Source organism: Pollicipes pollicipes, unplaced genomic scaffold, assembly GCF_011947565.3.
Source record: "Pollicipes pollicipes isolate AB1234 unplaced genomic scaffold, Ppol_2.1 Scaffold_6686;HRSCAF=7923_pilon_pilon_pilon, whole genome shotgun sequence".
Lineage (NCBI taxonomy): Eukaryota > Metazoa > Arthropoda > Thecostraca > Pollicipedomorpha > Pollicipedidae > Pollicipes > Pollicipes pollicipes.
In genome coordinates this window covers 21,271,599-21,286,810 of record NW_023596921.1, presented here as the reverse complement: position 1 = coordinate 21,286,810, position 15,212 = coordinate 21,271,599, and the positions used below count along the sequence as shown (strand labels likewise).

The 15,212-nt window shown below is 50.5% G+C and overlaps 1 protein-coding gene across 2 annotated transcripts in view; it reads right to left on the bottom strand.

The window, feature by feature from the left end:
• LOC119108586 (uncharacterized) overlaps positions 1-12,255 on the bottom strand; it is a 12,527-nt gene extending 272 nt beyond the window's left edge. The window contains exons 1-6 of one of the 2 annotated variants that reach the window (XM_037232176.1): positions 11,974-12,255; positions 11,510-11,638; positions 3,473-3,617; positions 1,758-1,904; positions 460-535; positions 40-126 (exon numbers count right to left, since the gene is read on the bottom strand). In XM_037232176.1, the coding sequence (XP_037088071.1) occupies positions 478-535; positions 1,758-1,904; positions 3,473-3,617; positions 11,510-11,638; positions 11,974-12,250 (756 nt within the window). In that variant the 5' untranslated portion in view covers positions 12,251-12,255 and the 3' untranslated portion in view covers positions 40-126; positions 460-477. Of the gene's footprint in view, positions 127-459; positions 536-1,757; positions 1,905-3,472; positions 3,618-11,509; positions 11,639-11,973 lie in introns of both variants that reach the window. The other variant, XM_037232175.1, reaches the window with a different exon arrangement.
• Positions 12,256-15,212: the final 2,957 nt, after the last annotated feature.

The following is a 15,212-nucleotide window of genomic DNA, read 5'->3' as shown; positions in this document are numbered from 1 at the left end:
GACCGGCGTCGCCCGGCGGCCGGCCGGCCACCGGACGGTCAGAGGGGCCGATCAAACTGCAGCGCGCCGTCCGTCAGGTACTGGTCCAGGCAGGAGTGGCCGCCGGGGTCCGGGCAGGGCACGAACCTGTAACACAACAAGGCAAGTCCACGGCGGACTGTCGATTGCGGACTGTCGAATCGATTAGCTTATTATTATCCAATGTTGATCTTTGGGGTGAAAATATGTCCACGGCATATCATGGTGTCGCCCGATTTAATGGCTGTTCATCGTATGCTTTTGGCAAAGGAAGGTACGGATATTTCCCCCCTTTCACCACAAAGATGCAACTCCATCCGACTTTTAGCAGAGCATCAGAAAAGATGAGGCGGGAGGAAAGGGGACACACTGATTTTTCTCGCCACCCTCATCCTTGCCAGGCAATAGGACTGAGGTCAAAGTTGTGCGGCTCGGTTTTACCTGCATTGCTGTTGTTTCTCATAACCATGGGGTTGACGGCTGGGACTTTCGAGGGCCCCGATCAAGTTTGGAAGGGCTGTGGCGAAAATTAGGTTAGCTAAAGGCACTCCAACTGTACACAATCGTACATTCCCGCCTAGCATCTCGGGCCCGGGTATGCCTTTGGCACGCCTTTCGGGCCTTTTCGAAAGGTCCTAAAGGACCGAAACTTGAACAGTGGAGTTGACCGAGTTCAAACGGTCAGAAACGACTTTGCACCATAAGGCATACTCCACCTGATCTGACTTAAATATTGGATTTGAGGGTGCAAAATCGGCAGTGTACCGATCAGCATAGCATGAAACCAACCAGCAGACACGTGCTGATCATATGCCACGCATCGTTTCGAAATGGCATCATGAGCGCTGTTTCCGCTAGAGCACATTCATAGCGGGCAGCGGCTGCACATCTGCCGCACATAGTGAGCGAGCATGAATGAATGAGTGGGCGGGAGGGGGGGGGGGGAATCAAAGGGTCAGCTGCTTGACCGTGTGGTGTTGTAAGGATCCGCTAACTGGCCGTGCGCTGTTGGGGGATCAGCTGACTGACTGCGGTGCTGTACGGACCAATTCATTGACCGTGTGGTGTTGTACGGATCAGCTGACTGACCACGCCGTGTTGCAGGGAACAGCTGACTGACTGCGGCGCTGTACAGATCAGCTGACAGACCATGTGGTGTTGTAGGGATCAGCTGACTGACCCTGAGATACTGCAGGGATCAGCTGATTGGCCATGCGATGCTGTAGAGATCAGCTGATTGGCCATGCGGTGCTGTGGGGATCAGCTGACTGACCATGCGATCCTGTAGAGATCAGCTGATGGGCCAAGCGATGTTACAGGAATCAGCTGATTGACCATACGGTGCTGTGGGGATCAGCCGATTGACCGCGCGGTGCTGTACGGATCAGCTGACTGACCATGCGGTGCTGTAGGGATCAACCGACTGACCGTGCGGTGTTGTAGGGATCAGCTGACTTCGCGTGCGATGTTGCAGGGATCAGCTGACTGACCATGCGGCGCTGTGGGGGATCAGCCGACTGGCCCCGCGGTGCTGTACGGACCAGCTGACTGACCGTGGGGTGCTGTAGGGATCAGCTGACTTAGCATGCGGTATTACAGGGATCAGCTGACTGACCATGCGGTGTTGTAGGGACCGGCCGACTGACCGTGCGGTGTTGTAGGGATGAGCTGACTGATCATGGGGTACTGCAGGGATGAGCCGACTGACCATGCGGTGATGCAGGGATCAGCCGACTGACCGTGCGGTGTTGTAGGCTGCCCAGCCGCTCTTCATCCCCGTCGTCAGCCAGTGCTCGGCGTGGCGGTACACCTCGTGTCCGTACCGGTTACGCACGTACAGGCCCGGGTTACGCGGCGCCGGGTACCAGCGGCCGTCGAGCAGCACCCTGACGACACGGAGTACAAACAGCGAACGTCACGCACTATATAGCAGAGTGCCTCGAAATGATAAAAGGCTTCTCTGAAAGTCATTAGTGACACAGGCTGTTTCCGGGGTTCGTGTGGTTCGGAAATGGCCTCCAAACGCTCAGATGCTCTTGGAGAAAGAGGACAATCGTGCAGGCTGCTCCCTTCGAATAAAAAAGCTCCGAGAAATACAAACAAGGGATGGAGCCTTTAAGGTACACAGTTACGAATCGTGATTATTTAAGATGCCTTGAGGTCCAACGACTTAAGTACATCTCTAGATACTTCATGGCTTATCTTAAAATTTGGCTACCAGATCGGTTGAGCCAGTAGCTTTCAGCAACATTCTTTGCGGTTCGTTCACGCCCCAAGTCAAGGTTACATCAGGTTTGAACTGACCACCCGGCTGTGTCAGGTTAGGGGTTACCAAAAGGAGAAAAAGCTACCAAAATCAGTTGTAGACGATGCCATGGCCGATAGCTGGGAAGCCCCCTATTCAGAGCGCTTAGCCCCCAACCTATTCTTGCCACGTATGATGGTCTGGTGACAGGTCACACAGGAATATTGCCAAATGGTGATACTGAGCGTGACTAATTGCAAACTAGAGGAACTTCTTGTGGCTCATTCTTGCATTCATGATAAATGTTTTTTATTTTGCTTTGGCACACGGGTGTGGTAGCAGCAGCCGTTCATCAGAACAACTACAGAGAACAGGGGCGCAGGCTTGCAAAATCACTTGGGGAAAGGAGGAGCCGATGCCTGTGAAAATTACTGTGACCTTTCGGCAGTTGCTAATTTTACCGGTCTTTTTTGCATGGGCAAACTAGCACAGCCTTTCATTTTCACTTTTTCCATTGTTTTAACCTCCTTTCCTTTGAGCGTTCGTGGGGAACACGGCAGTGTTTCGCGGAGCAGAGGTTGGAGTCCCTCGCACGGAATACAGCATTGCCCGACCGGGAAAAGTCCAGATAGTAAGCGTATACATGCGAAGCACCAGCGAAGGTCCACCCAACACACTGACAACGCGACAGACGTGCTGGAGCAGCTGTGTCGTTACGAGGGTTTGGAACTAAGCTGGTCGACTTCCGCTGCCGTCAAACGTGCTGGCCTCGAACTGCAGCGAAAATGCCGCCGACAAAAATGAAGCGGGCAGTTTTGTTGTGTTTACTTCACAGCCGTCTATGTGGATCGCGCTGACTGGTATATTAAGTGACATCGGTCTGTACATGGTGGAAAGACATCAGACCGCGTCATCAAACAGTAGTCGCATTATGGATATGGAGTTTTGGGGCTTGAACTCCAACATTTACAAAAAAGAGAACCACTCTTGCGACAGCGCATGCAAATAAAAATTCAAAATGGCCCTCCCTTTCCCCAAGCCTGGTCACGCCCCCTCCCTCCCCCCCCCCCTCCCTCGCTCGTGCGTCAAGCTGTGGTGTACCCGGCCCGTGTCGGGCGTGGCGGCCCGTTCCTGTGGCAATGGCCTGTGTGGGCCCGCCCCACACCCAGCAGGCTGCCCCCCCCCCCGCCCCCGTTGATCCGACCTGACCTGGTTGGTGGCAGTCCAGCCTGGTCACGCAGTTTCTCCGTGTCCATCCAGTGCTGTCCCCAGAGCTCCGCCTGCCACGCTCCAGTCAGCACCAGGGCCGACCCGCCTGTGGTGCGGTTCTCGTAACAGCATGACGCCGGCGTCCCTGCAACAACACACACAGGGTGGTGCCAGTGCAAACTACTTTATTCGCACAGAGCTCAGCTATGCCACTCAGCAATAAGAGGTCCTCCAATACATATACGCGCAGGAACTCGATGCGAGAAACTAGAGAGCACCGTCCCAGTACAGCATTCCCAGTCGAACGGAGGGTCTTGGCTTTTTACGTTTGGTTGTACGTTAGCCAAATAGCACCGAAAAATCTGTTTTGTCATTCGACGGCAGACCGCGGCCACCTGGTGACAGTCTGACGTTCTCCCCAGACCAGTTGCTGACTGACCGCCTTTAACGGGCCACGTCGGAAGCGTGGGCTATCACTGGTGTTGGGGATGTCAAACCCGCAGCCTGATGTGAAAGTGCAGTCAGCCACGCGGTTTTTAAAGTCCGATAAGTCTCGCGCAACCTGTTTTTCGGCACTTCCGGCAATTCAAAGATTGACACAAGCCACGTTTGTTTAAAACCTGAGAGTCCCTGTTTGTGCCATGCGCAATTTGGACAGAGGCTGCGTTATTCCGCATATTGTAGCTGATGCTTAGGAAGATGACATTTTTTCGTTTGCACGTTGGCAGTAGATGTCATTATTTATAACGACGTCCATGTTTTGCATATCCTCAACTCCAAGCGTGGCGAAACACATTTCATAATTCCAGTGCAGAAAAGTGTCATTTGGGGAGCATTCACCTCCCGTGAAAATACCTCGGGATTGACACCTGGTGCGGCCTCCCACCCAGTGCCGCACCAGCAGGGCGATTTAACACGTTCATGCCTCATATTTGCTGAAAATTAATCCCAGGGGTTATAAGATGCGTAGAATCCACCCAACATAACATTAACTCCTCATTTAAGGTTCATGACGTATGTCACGAGACGTTTTCATTACTGGCGTTGCCATTGATGTGTTCTCAGTACTTTAGTACCCATGATGCACGAAATGTCATGAAAGTAGTATTTTCGACATCATAAAGATGCGTATGATGGAACTAAAAAACGAAGTTCGTCTAGGCCAGTTTGAAAAAAGGCATCGCCAGTTAGTTCAAAGGTCTTTGCTTCAACATGACATAATGCCCGTTAACTTTATTCTACAGATAGCACCTGTCGTAGTCTTTTCAAAACACAAATAATGTCTGGGGTATAAGTGTCCAAATACACTTCCCATGGTTCAAACACTGCCATTTTCACTCATTTTAACATCCGGAAGTTTTCGAATTGGGATATTTGTCTACTAACAGTCATGCGCCTACAATGCATTGTGCATTGATCAGGTTTCTTTATACATTGACACTAAGGGTGTTTGGAGCCCGTTCTGCTTAGCACAGTACCAGCTCTCTGGCCTGCTCGTCAAACATATGCTGCGCGAAGCCATTCGTAGGGTTTGACGTAACGTTGATATGCTCTTGAGGTCTCAGCGCTAACGAAAGTACACGAAGTGAAGTCATGCAGTGTGCTTTTGGATTGACAAAGCTATCACGTACTAGTCATACAAGTGATAACTTATATAAACCCAACGCGCTGGCTTAAATGTCACCAGCTACCTTAACATAGATTGACCAACGGCAAACGAATGTCCTCACAAACACGCCCAAGGTCTGTGGACGTCTGATGGACGCTTGTCAACATATCTGAAAATATTACCCTTCTCCGGTATCTTTAAACCGGTCCTTCCCAAATCACCTGAATGCCTCGCCCATCGTCGCTGGACAGCTCACGCATGGTCGTTGGTCAGTCGCCAGGGTTCATTTGGAACTAAACCTGCGGTACTGTTTAAGCGTCTGATATTGTCTTGACCTCAGCCAATCACACGCCGAGCTTGGTCGTGGTCGTGGTCACTTCACGCCGTGGTCGTGACCTCTAATGTTGCGACGCTAAAGAACTAGATATTAATAGCCATTTTGTGCATGCCAAGTTCGTACATATTCCTGGCTCGGGAAATGCGACCAGTCATAGCACAGGCCAGGCTCTACCGGGCCACGGCTAATTTCGCCGTCCCCTAAAGCTGCCACATGCCGCTTTGTCATCAGACGCAGCGAAAAATTCCACTCAACAAGCGTTCCGAACTCTGTGTGATGATGCGCGAGGCTAGTGCGTTCTCGGGGTGGGGGGCATGGAGACTTTCCATAATCAATTCAGAGCAGTGAGGCATACAAAGCCTAGGCAAAAACAAGACATAGGCAAACAAAGTCTGGCACATAGCCGTGCCAGGCTTCGTTTCATCTGTCAGACAAGTCTGTCTTGCGTCCTCCAGCTGCTTGCATAATCGAAGTAGTCTCTGGTGCTCCTTAAAAGACCACCAGCCAACGTTCTCCACGTAGCGTTTTCAATCGTCCGTTTCATAAAACCGTGCCATAATTAACTTTAGAACGACCAACCCCGACGCGATTTGGCATTTAGAACTCATTGTTCTCGTCTACCTTTAGCAAGCGTGATAACGGTGCCCGACAGTTTTCACACGAACAGGCTTCACTTTTGCATTTATAGGTGACTGTAGACCCATGTCTCGAAGGTTTATTCAATCGACCACACGTGCGGACCACCCCTTCGCCCTGGCTACATCGCCTTCGATTGCATTTAAGGTGCTTCGCATGCTGTTTGCTACGAACAACAATATCAAAATGGTTCTACGACATAAGTGCGACAGAAACAAGCTCTTGCCGAGAACAATGATGCGACGTTACTTCTAGTGCCAGTATTTATGCACTAGATCAGTGCTAGGCGGCAAAACTAATGCTTAATACGCGCCCGTGTGGGGGTCAATTTGATACCCCTAAAATTTTCCAGAATGATCTCCAAATGGAGCAGTGCAGTGTTGCAAAATTTTGCAAGGCTACAGATAATTGAATAGTGAATCGTTTGGCACCAAAAATTTAGACGCGCCTTGTACGGTCACTGACCTACGGCAGGTCAAAGTCAGGCCATAGACTCTGCGAAAGCAATATCTAGGGAATTGTTCAATCGGATGCAACAAATGAGTGTTAGACGAAGCCGTACATCTCCGTAATAGTTTCCTAGGCAATACAGCAACTAAACTAACGAGCTCCATTGGCCTAAGGTCAGGTATGAAGGTCACAATCAACCTGTTGTATTGCATTAGAGCTCGCTGTATGAGATAGTCCCCGATGTTCATTTTTGAAACTACTGATACCAAGAACCGCATTATGCATCTTTCACTGCCTTGTCTAAGGTCAGAATACGTCGCTGACATAAAATGACCCAGATCAACATTTTGTTTTTAGGAACGTACTGCCTGTCGTTATCCTTGGCCCTCATTCAAATGCACAAATCAAAGCACCGTTTTATGATTTTAGCCACCATGACCTCTGAAAGGTCAAGCAAAGCCACTGACCTTAAATGAGCACCAATCTAGGTTCACGTTGGTTACATGGAAAGGTCTGGGAACACTTTGGACACCGATCTTGAATCTGACCTTGTTTGACCCTAGTGTCATGACATAGCAACCTACCTCAAATTTTAACAAAAGTGAGTTCATGTACAGGCCAGCATATCCTGTCACTTTGGTGCCTCTAGCCCTCTTAGGTTCTAAGATCTGAAATCACATTGACCCTCACCCCAGCAAAGGGCATTCAGTCGGTTATTCCGGTGCGTGCTAAACAACCTATAATCGCCGTTACGTCTACTGTAAAAGCTTAAGTAATCATTGCTTATGCATGCCATTACATCTACTGCGGACATGAGGGCGACATTAGTGGCCTGGAACAAAACTTATACCTCACAAACCCATGTCTAGCCTTACTTGCACTGCAAAACCTTATGGTCATTATTTACACGCGACATTTCTTCTTTGCGAAACTTATATGTGACATAAGTGCCACTCCGGGTATGAGTTCACTCACCGCCTGTACAGTGTGCCACACCCGGGAAGCCCCGTGTTTTGCGTAATTTTGGGCAGGCTTGGCCGTTTTTCCGAGCTAATCCCCAAAAATGTATTTACGACACTACGAAATTACACTAGACGCTTTTCAGCAAAAGAAATGTCGTGCAAAACTAATGTCGTCTTGAGTCTGCCGATCAAAATACTTACAGCAGCACTAATGTACCGACACCATGGAGAGGAGACCTCTGGTGTGATTTCACCAGTCTAAGCACTCCCATGGGTTCACTTCGTCCGTTTTTTTTTCGCTGTTTTTGGTGACGCTTTATTATTGCACAGGGTGGCTCAGAATAAGTGCACAAAGGGGACGCAAAAGTAATGCACACATATGAACTTGCGTCATGTCAACGAATGCACCGCAGTGATATATCAGACGTGCGCGAAAACACAACAGCAATACTTTTTTGCGCTTTGTCAACATGACTGCGCTAGCCTGATTGTAAGTACGCGGTCCCGCGTACAGGGCGGTTTGGTTTAGGTTTCCAGCTGGCAGCACTAGACGGAATTCGCCAACGTACACATCTTTACGGTCCATTGCTTACGTTCATATCATGTCTCGCGCGACGCTGCGTGTTAGCTGATTCGTGTCAAACGCCGTGAGCATCGCGCACTTGCTGTCAAACCCCGTGTTCCAGAAATACATTGGTAGTTAGGGCGGTATTAGGGCGATTGCTGAAACGCACTTACTGCATTTGCCCTGCCCGTGGTCTAACAAGCGAAGCTTATTGCGAGCCGTAATGGCGTAGTTTTGCAAAACAAGTGTAGCTGAGGGCTGAACAGTAAGAAATGTCTACACCTGCCCTCAGGGTAGTCTCCCTGTGTCATTTCACTATTTTGACGATGGACTGAAAAGTCACAAGTTCATTGTGGATGATCCACATACAGGCCTACGTCTCCATCAGCAACAACATTGTCATCCAAGCACGTGTATGTATATAACCTTCGGGTGCGGATCCATTCATTAAGACAAGTCACTCTGCCAAAGGATGCACTTTGGATTGCTTAAACTAAACCTAAAACACCACTCTCACGCGATTGTCATTGCCCATCTCTTATCAGGAGCCATCAGAACCTCGTATTCAGCTTTCTCACGTCTGGTGGTATGTCGAAGAGTGTTTGTAAGCTTTCCAAAGCAGCTCAGGACTTTCCGTAGGCCGATGAAAGGCAGCAAGGCTGCTACGCTGTGCAGTCATGGGGATGTCAAATTCTCCGCAACTTGAACTCACCAAGGCCCGCTGCAACACAAGCTGGTGTACATATGTTTCTGTCGTTGGCCAGAACGTATCGACAGAACCTTTACCATGCGCCCTGGCGAGGGTCATTTTAACCCCTCCCCCAAAGATTTTCCAGAATGGTTAACGAACGGCGCGGCGTAGCCACGCCAAATTTTGGACATCTGTAGACAATTGAATAGCAATCATTTGACATGACAATTTTGATGTACCTTGGAAGTTAACTGACCCATGGCAGGTCAAAGCCAGGCCATGGATTCAGCGAAGTCAATTTCTAGGGAATCGTTCAATCTGATGGACAACGGAGTGTTAAACGAAGCCATACATCTCTGAGATACTTTCTTAGGCAACACAACAATTGAATGAACAAATCCCATTGACCTATGGTCAGGTATGAAGGTCAGACCAAGGTCAAGACCAACTTGTTTTCTTACTCTAGGGCCTGGCTGTCTGCGGTAGTTTCTGGTGCTCATTCCGGATCTATTGGTAACATGACACGCATTGCTACATTTTCTATGGATTTTTTGTTAAGGTCAGAGTAGATCGCTGGCTTAAAATGACTCTTGTCAACATTTTTGTCTCTAGGATCATACGGCCTTACGCGGTCTGTCGCTTATTGAACTGCAAAACTCAAAGCAGTCTTCCATGATTTTGATTAACGTGACCTTAAAAGGGTAAAGAAGATCACTGACCCTGAATGAGCATGTGGCCTTTTGCTTAGAAGAGGTATCCAGGTTTTGGGCACTTTGGGGACCAACTTGAAGTTTGACATTGTTTGGACCTTGCTTGACACGAATATTACGACCTATGATCTTCAAACTTTGGCTTAAGTGAGCTCACATACAGGCTAAAACACCCTGTAAATCTAATGTCTCTAGCTTTCGTAGTTCCTTAGACCTCAGGGGGGTCAAACTGGCCCATCACCCGAGCGAAGGGTATCCAACCAGCGACCCGGGCGCTTGTTGAAACATGCATGTCTGCAATGTCAATCATTTATATCGCCTTTCATCGCAGGTCTTCAAAAATCTGTTCATCTTCGTCTGTCATCGAACGCTATACCAATGGTGAGTCGATTATGTGGTCATTTGACAGTCATCCCTTGGCACCTGTCAGCTTGAAAAGTTGGCAGCGTGTCAGATCGGAAACGCTATCAGATCAAAGCCATGCGAGCAAGCCCGTGGTCCCTCTGCGGAACACTGCCAACAGTAATGATCGACGGCGGATCCGGTGTAATTCCTGCCTCAGTGTCCAGTGTAGCCGCAGCACTGATACCTCGAGGCCTTGGCCCGGTTCCGAACCGTTCTTCAACCTTTGAGTACTTTGAAAGCTCTATGATTACATGTTGATCGAACGAAAATGTAAAACTGTGGTATTTTAACAAAGGCGCCGGAAAATAAAACGCCTGATCACATCATTGCAAAGCATATACTAAATAAAAATACGGCGCGACCTTTTAAAGATTTGCCCGTCTTGCTGAAAAACACAGCACGGGCCCCCCATTAGTGGTTACAAAGACATCAGCTGGTGGAAGGCATGACGACCGGTCCAGACCGGGTCGCCCGGGTAAAAGGGAATGCACAATATTTGAAGATGTTGAAGCGAGCATTTGATGTGATGAAATAAACTCGCTTATAGCTACAGCTGTGTCTTTTAGTGGAAAAGACTGCTGTAGGCAGCACATTTCTTATATACTCAGTAAATCTTCTTCTCAAAACACCATTGCCTGATATTGCTATGGAACGTTTGTATCACATTAAGGTACTGTCAAGCTAGCCTTGCGAAATTTCCACTTACTTGTAGTACTTCGGGAGATAACAGCATGGACTGGGAAAGTTCGCTGAACCAAATATCGTTATGTGTTCGTGTCGTGACGCTTTCTCATGGCTGTGCTTGCATATTTATCCGTGAGTGTAAGATAATTACTGGTTTTCACATACTCGGTAATGATATTGTTGTTAAGCTTTTTGATTATAAGTCTTATTTACATAATAGCTAGCAAGTGAAGTGCCCATGTCCAGCTTTTTATATTATATAGCACGGAGAGGCTTCATAATTAAGGGTTGCACAGCTAGCTCAACATTGAGAGCCAATTAACGTCCACCATATTTGGAAGTCGCGCTCACGGACGCCAGATCTGAACGGCTGGGCGATAATATTCCTCGTGGCCTTAAACGCCGCTTGGCCTGTGGGGTGGCAGTGTTTGAATGACGTTACTATGAGGTTCTGCATGCCTAAATGGCCGTGGAATAGTATGCACGAAGTAGACTGCACATGTTCGCGGGCGTCTAGCCCGGAAACTAGAGGGTTATAGATCTTAAGACGGGTGGGGCTGTGGACTACATCGAATAACTTTCAAAATGACGACTTCAGCTCAAAACTACGCACAGAAGTGGAACACTCCCTCCAGTTGCCTGAGGATTCCCTCATAACGCCTTTGCCTGTCAAGACGATTTTTCTCAGACATTGAACAATGCCGTTGTACTAAATAAACGTATATGTATGAAAGCAAATGCATCCCTTTTTTAAGAAGGGGATGCGTTCTTACGTTTCGCACGATGCGAACCAGCAGCAAAACATGAGGATGCCGGAGACGCTTTATAATTTGAAAGTGACAGCCAGTGTGCTGTGATTTCATTCCCGAATAGTGGATCGGACCCTCAAGAAAAAATCGTCTGTTTTCATTCGGATTGTGCTACCTTCTTCTATTATTTATGGCTCTTCCATTACTTATGAAAATGTGTTTCCATGTGCTATGCTTACGCTGAACCCAGCGAAAGCCGTCGTCGCTAAACCTCTTCTTCATGCTGTCCAGCTTGTCGAAGTCGGCGCTGCTGAAGGCGATGTCAGCGTCCCTTTCCCACGGCAGTATCGTCCCCAGCTTGACGGCACCTGCCGACAGTGGGGCGCTGTCACGTGTTCGCGGTCGATATCTGATGGGCCGACGGTCGGCGGCGGGTTCGGCGGGCGGCGGGCGGCGGGTCCGGCGGGCGGCGGGCGGCGGGTCCGGCGATGCTGTCCTCCTCCCGGTGTCAGTCGGAACACGACAGCACACTGCTCATCTCGCGATCAAACTCGCCTCCCATGATGCAGTGGACAGGATGGGGATGAATTATTGTCAGGCTTGGAGACCAGGGTGAACAATGAACAAGCGTTCCCTAGCGGCACATCGCCACCTACTAGCAGCGTCACGCAGTGATGTGCCCTCCTGAGTGTCATCCACTCACCGAGCAGTGTACCCTCCTGCAGCTCGCAGGTGGCGCCCGCCTCCTGGCAGCGGGCCATCACGGCGTGCAGCAGCTCCAGCAGCTGGCGGCGGCAGCAGGGCGACAGCAGCTGGCCCTTCGTCGGCACGCACTCCAGCTGCAGCTGCCAGCAGCTGAAGTGCAGCTGCCCGCCCTCGGGCGGCTCCACCAGGACGGTGCCCAGCTGGCGCGCCAGCTCCAGCCAGCCGTCGGTGCGCTGCGTCTCCTCGGCTCGCGATGCGTCGCGCACGTGAAACATCACGTCCGGGCAGACGAGCGCAGGGCGGCCGCCAGCGTGCCGCACGCTCAGCAGCAGCCGCTCAGCCGGCAGACGGCCGTGCGCGGCGAAAGGCCAGCGGCGCAGCAGCGCCGTGCGCGCCACGAACGGGCCGGCCACGTGGTCACACAGCAGACACTCGTGCTCCGAGCGGTGGTAGCCGGCCCGGTAGCGCAGCGAGTGGTTGGAGAGACTGACCTGGAAGCAGCCGTGGGTCCACCGGCCGTCGGTGCGGCGGACCGCCCCGGCCACGGCGCTGGCCCGCTGCCGCTCCGCCTCCCGCAGCAGCCGCTCCAGGTTCGCATCCGAATCAAACCGGACCAGCTCGGTGGCCACGAACACGTACTCGGTGCGCACGAGCGCCACCAGGCGGTCGAGGACGTCCCCTGGCGCCGGCTCGTGGCCGTGCCGGCCCAGCGGCACCACGGTGACGCCGTCGAAGGGCGCGACGTGCGCGACCAGCGAGTCGGTGACCCCCGCCAGCACGGGCACGTCCGGGTACAGCTCGGCCAGGCCGGCCAGCACCGAGCGCAGCCGGGGCACGTCGTCGTCGGCGGTCACCGTCAGCACGACCGTCAGCAGGCGGCCGTAGCCCCGGCGCAGCGCGCAGTCGGCCGTGCGCCAGCCGTCGTAGAAGAATGGGTAGCCGACGGTGGCGTTGACGTAATGCTCGGGGCAGACGCGAACGGGCGCGCCGGGCGACGCCGACGACAGCCCGCTGACGTCGGGCGCGAGGCCGAGCAGGACGGCGGCGCTGGCCAGAGCGCGGGCCGCCGCCGCCGCCTGCCGGCGCGTCGCCACGTCAGAGGAGTCGGCCAGCGGTCGGAGCGCGGCGGCGGCGGCGTCCAGCTCGACCTGGACGTCCGGACCAGACAGCAGGCCGGGCTGGTCAGGGCCGCGGCTGACATGCCTCGGCCTGGGGAGGACAAGTTGAGATGAGCCAGCTGAGAGGCTGCGGCGTCAGCACAGCACCAGATGCGGGAGGACTTGTAGTGAGAGGGCGTGATGTGCCTCTCTCACTTACTGATGGAGGCTCATCACTATAATAATATCAAACGGCACGGAACACTTACACTGGCATTTATGACGAACAAGAGCCTTTTGCAAGCAAGGTGCTTACGGCCAATTACGATCAGGGATAGTGCCGCTGTTTTCATTTATAACTAACTATACTGTACACGTGTCCGCTTTAGAAACGTCCGATATGGGCCGCTGTATAAGTCCTCTTGCAAACGTCCCATGGGTTCACTGCCTCCATCTAAAATCATGATTTTGTTGCATATTTTTTCTTTAACTCTTGGATTGCTATTGTCATTTAACGAAATATTTTAGCTGTTGTTTTAGCGATGCACTTTGCTACCAAGGTGCGTTCGCAACAAATCGCATAAGAACCTTTTATGCACTGCGCCGATACAAAATAACGTATCAAAACATTATAATACAACCGAATCTTCGCAGGTTTTGCCGCGTGATTCACTGGGCAGTAGAATCAAAGGATTTACTGCAACGCATGGCGGAGAATAGGCTACGGTCTTTCAATATATTAAACATCTGCACTAGCCATCGGCAAGCACGGTGACCACTGCACCTGCACTTTTTGTGGGGTAGTGGTGGTTACAAACCAGTTTTGCTATCAGACTGAACATCAAACGAGAATGAATTCGGTCTTTTAATTTGCATTAGGCGAATCAGGTGGACTTCCTAGCCGCATATACAGCGACAACCATTCACGTGCATTCGTCAGATATCGTTTTAGTGAAAACACCTTATGATGCCTTTGTCTTTAATTAAATGTTTGCACATTGCATGCCGTTTCCAAGGAGTTCACGAATAGTGGCTACGACAATATATGTGGGCGTATCCATATAGTGAGAGCGACAGCGAAGCGCAACCTTCCACCTATGCAAACTTGCCTTCCCTTCCCAACCTTAGGCGCAACCTTCGCACCATATTCCGTGGTGGTGCCGATGCGATGAGCCTGCTCCCCATTATTCAACCAACAATCTCATCCGATCACAGGGCGTGGCGTGCACGGGCTCAGCCTTTCAGTAGAGGAAGGACCTCTCTTGCATCATTTACACCAGGGATTACAAATGCCATACCATCCACGTTCTAATCGTCATTCACGCTTTGGGGCGCCGTAGTGACGTATGCTTGGGTTCCAAGAGGGCTCAGGCTCTCAGGGTTGCCCAAGTTTCCTGGCTGTGGTTTTTATGGCGCTGTGGAGTGGCGCTTATGTACGACTACATGGACATGGACGTGTCCAGGGTGCATCAGGATGGTAGCGCTATCTTTAGTTTTATCGCAGAAAATCAGAGCCTGACTAGCATCACTGATTAATTGATATCTACTATATACGGATTGCTGAGGACAGTTGCAAGAACCATAATGGAAATAAAATAGGACAGTAATGCTAGCATTACTTCTCGTAGAATAACCTGAAAAAGGAGAGATAGATATATTGATATTTCGGCTGCATACCTTTATCGAAATATCTATTACCGAAACTGAAATATATTTCGATAAAGGCATGTAACCGAAATATCAATACATTACCTCTCCCTCCCTGGTTATTCTACGAGGAATAAGGTCAACAGTACTGTCTCATCTATATACCTTATCAGTTGATGGTTTTTATTTCAGGTGTCCTGAAGACGCACATGTTGACTTTGATTTCCGTAGTAGCGTCTCAGTCACCCGCATCATATTCTCAGAAAAATGTTTACCACATGTTGATATAAGCGAAGCGCTCCGTTTAAAGTAACGCGATACTTCATGATTGATAACGTAATACTTTATACGTGACTGACTAGCTAAACCCCCTGCAAATTGTATGGAACCACTTGCAAGACGATCCATCCAAAACGCTCTGCTTTTTCAGAGTTCCAGAGATCTCACAGGTCCAGGTCTCCGGAAATAAAAATACGATAGGCCTAGATACGAG